Raw genomic sequence first — 7,361 nt, 5'->3', positions numbered from 1 at the left:
TCCTGCCATTCTCTTCTTTGCACTCTAAAGATCCTCTTGTTCCAGGCCATGGACAAGCCTCTTCCTCTTCCTCCTTGATGAGTCAAACACTGTTCTAATTCCAAACCTACCATTATTCTTCCTTTATGCTGATCTTTATCTTGGTTTGTTTATGTTGCCTTTGAGAAGGAATCATTCATTGGCTATATCATTTGCCTTGTTCCTCTATAAGCAAGCAAGCATTCTTCAGACATATAACAAGTACAAAAATATTCCAAATGAAATATCTGGGTTACATTTTTAATTCTATACTCTTATATCCTGGGCCAGTAATAGAAGGGATCTACAGAAAGAATGGATGTTCAGTTACTGAATGGAAGAAATGTTTCCTTCCCTATTCAAAAGCAGCCCATCTGACTAATTAAAGAAATATGTCAAAACGATTCCCAAGAAGAACCCATATGTCAGCCAAAAAATTAAATATTTTGAAAATGAGAAGAACCACTTGGTCTGTTTTTCAATAGAGATTGAGAACAAAGGAAGAAGAAGGACAGAGAAGAAATTAATCAGAATTCCAGTTGAAATATTGAAGTCTCTAGTTATATCAATGAAAAGGGAAAATATATAAGCTTAGGACTCTGGTGAAGGCAAAATCATTATGTGCATGCCTAAGGTTTTTATGACATTTCTGGTATTTTCCATCCGCTTTTGACCAAAGCCAAGCCCCCAAAAGAGAAGATGGGACATAAAAAGGTGATGGAATGGTGGGGGAATAGAAGCTTTTCATAAGGTACAAATAACTCTTTAACATAGTGTGTTTCAAAATATAGTAGGAAAAAAAAAAAAAACAGTGGGCACTTCAAGATATCCACATTTTGTGAGGATGGACTTCACAAACTACAAAGCACTAGTCAAACGTGGGCTATTTATTATTACTTGACAGTTCAATTGTCTCTCACCCACTGCTGGGTATCAAATGCTATTAACCCTGTCCTACCATCTCTCTCAAACCTGAAATGGTAAGAGTAATTAGGGAAATAAAGAACACTAGAAAGGACTTACGTCTTCTCTTAAATCCATCTTACCCACTAGAGAACTGAGCTCCTGTAAGCCCAAGTAGTAGAAACGCAAGGCACTCAGGAGCAAATCTGTCTCAATGTAGCTGTCTGCCTTCAAAGATCAAATAAAAATATGCGTTATCAGAAGTAGGGCAGCTGCTCAGTTGGTTTGGATGCCCACCTTTGAGTCTTCAGGACTTTCTCTTTTCCTGAGTCAGCTACTCCTATAGTCTCTGAGAAGTACCAAACTAAAGAGTGAAGATAAATAGATTGTTGGGTCCTGAGTCTCCTGGAAACAAGAGCATTACTTACTTCCTTATAACTCATCACAGCAGTTCAAATAGGACGCCATCACAAAGTTTCCATTTGACGGCTGTATTCAGAAATGGTTAGAAATTCCTCACTGTTTCATTCAATAAATACCTGCTGATACTGTGCCACAGTTGATACTATGGGTATCAAAATAAGTAAAACTACACACACACACACACACATATATATGTCATATCTGTGTCTCATTGTTTCTCTCTCTTTCTCTCTCTCTCTCTCTCTCTCTCTCACACACACACACACACACACACACTCATAGAACCATGAATAAAGTTTATCACTTTGGAGGTTGTAGGTACTTAATATTAATTTCCTTCTTCCCTCTCTTTACTTTAAAGTTCTACCTGCTAACTTTTCACAAGAGACAAGTAAACAAATAATTCTGTCAAAGTACAACTTGTGATATGACATATGATATGATGTGGTGTAATATGATATGTGTGGTATATGACATATGATACGATATGACATGGGAGTGACAAGATCAAGTGGCATGTTAGCTGAGTCTTAGGCACTAGTTAACCTGGTGGGTACTGGACAATACAGAGGAATAAGAGATCACTACAGTCCAATGGATTTGCATTTCAAAGACAGAATAAAGATTTCTTCTGGAATCTAAGCCAGTTGAGAAAAGAAATGGTAGTGTCAATTTAAATGGGAATTAGTACTTACTTTTCCTAAAAAAAAATAAAAAGAGGTACTGGAAAAAAATTCAGAGCAAACCAGAGAAACTAATTTTTACTAGCAATCAAATGCAAAAAAAATTCAAAAGAAATTCAAAAACAAGGCTAAGTGAACTATTTTTGATGCAACAAAAAAGACCCCTAGGCAAGAAATTTTATAGTCATCCTCTTTTCTAGGTCGGAACTCTCTTAGAATGAGACAAAGAAAAATCTGGACCTGGAATAAGAGGAAGATGTTAGGAATCTATTTGCCACACTGACAGATTTGTTTAACAAACAGATGAAAAGCCAGAGAAATCAGATATTACAGAAAAAGAGAATGGATTGAGGGGAATAAACAAAAAATTATTACTGCAGAGTAAAGGGTGATACATTTTTAGAAGACCCATTAAGTCAAGTTAGGTGGAAAATAGAAAAGAAATTATTAGAATAGGATAAAGGAAAAGAACCATTTTTCATGTTTCACCATAAGAAAATATTCGGTATGCTCTGCAAAGACTAAATTTGATATTTTACTGTACCTGAACAAGCACTAAATGAATTCTGGAATTAAAAAATTTCTAACACTCATTCTATACAACACAGAATGAGGAAGAGTAAGAACAAGGAATGCTTCAACGCAAAATCAATGACTTGTTTTGGTTTTTCTTATTAAGCATAATAAAAGAATTCTTAAAAGTATATAAATAGAATCCAAAGATGCTAATTTTTTTTTTAAAGATAGAGAAAACCAACATGAAGGAAAGATCTTAGGAAGTATACAAATTTCATTAAAATATAATTGGACTTGCAGGAACAATTACTGTGCTGTACTGTAAGGGGAGCTGTTGGCACATAAGAGCAAAGCACACGTATGAGCTCATCCAGCAGCCTGGGCAAGACCCACTTCCAGCTAGAAGCAGTCATGTTTCAACACCTCCAATTCCCTAATGCTGACAAGCTAAACAACTTGTTTTGTCTCTGGGAGCTCTTCTCTGGTGATTAACTGCTTATGGTGAATACTAATTATATGAAAGTACAGTATTGAAGAAGTAGTGTCCTATTTCCTCTACCTGCAGCCTCTACATGTCTTTGAATCCAGAAGGTACTAGGTAGAGCCATTGCAAACCAGAACCAAAAAAGACATTTTCCTCCCCGCTGGTAAATAAATGTTATCTTTTCCTACTTTTCAGTATAATACGGCTCACTGACAAGAAGCCTCCTTTAACCTCTGGGCTCCAAACCAAACAGAATTACAATAAAGTGAGTGTTTAAAAGGCCCCAAATAATCATATGGATAAATCTGCAACGAGAGTTTGTGAATTAGTGAACCTTCAGTGTCCTCAATTCCCTATGTCCCATGTTGAAAATTTACCCCAAATTGTCAGTTCTTAGGAACTGCACCTCAGATTAAAATCTTCTCACCAGGGAGTCTATGAGAATTTGTTCTTGTGTTTTAAATCCTAAGTGCTTTGTTAAACCGCCAACACCGCAAAATTAGAGACCATTAAACAATATAAGGCAGCAAGTGATTAAATCTACCAAATACACATTCAAAGCAGCTTAAGCTACTTTTTAATTAAAAATAAAATATCACTGGCTAAATTCAGATGTCTTAGCTATCCAGACAAAGTTAGAAGGCTGCTCAAAATGCAAAATGCTGCTGATAAGGCCAGATCGAAAGGAGAAATAGGCTACGGGGTGGGCTGGGGAAGTGGCTTTTGCTGCCCCTGGGCCCAGGACCCATAAGGCCTTGAAACGCTGACCCCGTTTAGCTGGAGGACATGAAGGGGGAAGTCACGGCTGCACTGCAGGGTGAGGACTCCATGTGGTTGCTGATTAAATAAGCTTTATTAGCGAAGGCCTCCAAGGAGACAGGGTGTTCCACCTTCTTGGCAAGGTGGATGAGTTGAGTAACAGCACTGCAGGAAGTGAAGGCACAGGAGATGTATAGATGGCCAAAGGAAATATTAGTGCTATATTTAAGTATAGCTTAAACTAATTGATAAACGATTCTTGAAATAATTATTAGCATTTGGGGAAGAAGACGCAGGGGCTTTTTGTTAATGGGATCACTTGAGATTGAAAGAAATTTTTACTGTAAAGTTAGAAGTAAATAAACATTGTAGCTTTAAGTTGTTCCTACTTGTTTAAAGTAAAGGAAAAAAAGGGCCAGGGGGGCTTAGTCAGTGTTGGGCAGGAGGCCAAGAATCTGAAGATCAGACTTAAGGCTGGGATGATATCATTCACTCTGAAGTCTTGATACTGTTTCTAAAGCATGAGAAAATTTACTGGTAAAACCTTACCTCACCCACAGTTTTCTTATTTTTAACTCTATTTTTTTGCCTCTCAAGAATTTTCCAAATCTGCTTTCTGCCTTAATATGTAAACATTTGAATTTACATTTAGTTTCCAACAAGGGCTTACCTAAAAAGCTTGCCCTAAAGTAAAGCACAGGCACTTGGTAGCTACAGGAATATAAGACATGATACTCATATTTAACCACTTCAGTTGCTGCTGCGGTCTCAGTCACTTCAAAATCATCCAGCGGTAACTCTAAAGCCTCCTGAAAAAAAGCGAAAACAAAAACAAAATGTGTTTGTCAATTTTTTTAAAAAGGGTACAATAACGTAGAGAAAGACAGGTTTTCTTCTTGCAGAATAACAGTTAAATAAATATAGGGCTATGAGGTAAGGAAAAGGGAGTTTCCCACATTAATGTTTAACATTTGAGACTTGGGTAAATAGTAAAACCAGAAAACATTAGCATTAACTATTTCCAGATTGTTTTTGAGAGACAAAAAGCAGCTCTGGGTAAAGAAACAGGAAGAAAACTAAAAGCAAAAAGATCTATTGCAATAGCAACTCTGAAAAATCTTTACTGTTCAATTTTAGCAACAAGATGATGGCTATACAAGCTTCCTTCTTCCCTACCTGTGAAAGCTAAAAACATCCTAACAATTGAACAAGAGGCTGTGAAATGTCCCTAAAGATTCTATTGTACTTGCCAAAAGATGATTCATTGTGTGCTGAACAATTCCCAGTTCCATTTTGAATAAGAAAGTTATTTTGCAAGAGGTTGAGTTTGTTAGGTATATTTCAAAATCTGAGCTGAATCTGTTTTCTTTATTATTGTACTATCTTTGGCATATTTCTACAACAAATCTTTATTTAGAATAGAGTAGAAGGCAAGTATTAATGTCAACTTTAACAGGGTTTTGTAAGCAAAGATGGTTATAGCTAGTTCACGTCTCACCTAATCATTCTTTACCGGTTGATTTTTTTATGATGTGTGGGGGTTTCTTAATGTTTAGAAGCAATTAAATGGACATGTTGAGTCAGAATCTGGTTCCACCCACATTCACTTATTTAGCTGAAGAATTTCCTTTGAAATAAATTTAGTATAAGGAAAGAAGCAAGTTGGTGTGGCTCATTTCTACCTTTCGTTAAAATACTAACAATGACAGTGAACAATCAGAAAGTGCTACAGGAAAGATTTCAAACTTTATCAATATAAAATAAGGTTTCCTGTGGAGATAAGTAAAGCCACAGACAATTCTTCAGATCTGTATCTGCTTTACTAATTTCCCACTCACCGTCAATTCATTGGAGGAGATATTATACTAGATACATCACAACGAGAGATAGTTACAAAATAGTTTTTCACTGAACTCCAGTAAATACTATCAATTAAACACAATAAAAAAAAAAATCAGAGAGAAACCACTGAAATAAATATTCCAGTACAAAAAAATGAATGCAGTAGCAAGAAAGAGGTTTTTCTGTTTGTTTATTTAAGTTCGCATTCGGCAACAGCATCATCTATACCATCTTTTAAGGCAATTATTTTAACCACATTCTTCCTTTTTGGTCAATGACTGGGTTCGTTAGCATTTATAATTTCCTTTTCTTTCTTAACATTATAAAACATTACATCTTTGTGATAAAAAAAAAAACCAATTGCAAACACTTCACAGTTACATAAAATAAAAAGTGAAATTCCTATCAACCCAGCAGTTCTAATACCTCAGATTTGTAACTATTTTTAATAGGTCAGTGTATATTTTTCCAGCCTTTTTAAATTTCTTGGCCTACAGATACATCCACCCACCCACCCACTTACCACCAGTTAAATCATGCTGTATATACATATGTTCCTTGATGTGATTTTTCATTTATGGATATCCTACCATGTGTTGCCATGTCAGTGCTTTAGATTTTGCTCCTTTTAATGGTTTCACTGTATTCTACTGTATCACTATGCCATAGGGTTTTTTTTTTTATAAATATTTTTACATGGCTAGATATTTTAGATAGATTATAATTTTCTGCTACTACAACTAATGCTGCGATGAATATTTTAGCACATGTATCCTTATACACCTCTATTTTTCTATGGTGTAGATTCCTAAAAGAGGCATTACTATACGAAAGGGTATGTGCATTTTAAATTTCGATACTGCCAATCTGTTCTCAGAAGAAAGCTATATCAATTTATATTCTCAGCAAAAATGTATGAAAATGTCCTTCCTCATATCCCATAAATACTGATTTTTTAAAAAAAATTTGCCTATTTGATGAATTTTTAAATGTCTATTTTTTGTTTAATCTCTAGTTTCTTGATTATTAGTAAAAGTGAACATCTATCTATTCATATTTATTGGTAATTTATACTCTTCTGTGATTTGCTTATCCTTATCTTTTGCCTATTTAGTTTGCATTTTCCTTATTGCATTATACAGATTATCTGTATATTAGAAATAATAACTTAATTGGAGAAAAACAAGTGTGCATGACCGTGTGATACGTATATGTATATATGCGTATAAAACATTTTCACTCAGTTTTCTTTTAACTTTGCTTATTCTCCATTTTATCATGTTCTTTTTTAACTTTTCATGTTAAATCTATGCCTTTTCTGTTTGCAGCTTCTGAGTCACCTGTCTTCATTAAAAGACCTCCTGCTATGTCCCACCTCGTTCCTAAAAATTATAAAAATGTTTAACTCCTTTATTATACACACACATGCTCTCATACACATTTTTAAATTTACTTTTAGCTCATAATCCATCTGAATTTTGTGTGTATGGCATGAGGTAGGGATTTTTCCCAGATGATTTCTGATACTGCATTTTTCCCATTGACTTTACTCTCACCTTTACCATAAATTAGATTTGTGTGTGTGTGTGTGTGTGTGTGTGTGTTTATTCCCTATCCTTCCCTATTGAGATATTTCTCTTCTTAGACGATCACTGTCCAATTTTTAAATAACTATGGAATTGGGTCATTAATTTCTGCAGAAAACTACAGAAATGGACTGCCTGAGATTCATT

General features: G+C 35.0%; 1 protein-coding gene across 5 annotated transcripts in view; it reads right to left on the bottom strand.

Moving 5' to 3' along the window:
- The window catches only part of ATG10 (autophagy related 10), a 200,343-nt gene that overhangs the window by 74,979 nt on the left and 118,003 nt on the right, over positions 1-7,361 (bottom strand). For all 5 annotated transcript variants that reach the window (XM_025047846.1, XM_015590319.2, XM_006913193.3 and 2 more), the window contains one exon: positions 4,457-4,595. In XM_025047846.1, coding sequence (XP_024903614.1) covers positions 4,457-4,595 — 139 coding nt within the window. The remainder of the gene's footprint in view (positions 1-4,456; positions 4,596-7,361) is intronic.

Source organism: Pteropus alecto, unplaced genomic scaffold, assembly GCF_000325575.1.
Source record: "Pteropus alecto unplaced genomic scaffold, ASM32557v1 scaffold20, whole genome shotgun sequence".
Taxonomy (NCBI): Eukaryota; Metazoa; Chordata; class Mammalia; order Chiroptera; family Pteropodidae; genus Pteropus; species Pteropus alecto.
The sequence above is the reverse complement of the archived record's forward strand: the minus strand, read 5'-3'. Positions and strand labels throughout refer to the sequence as shown.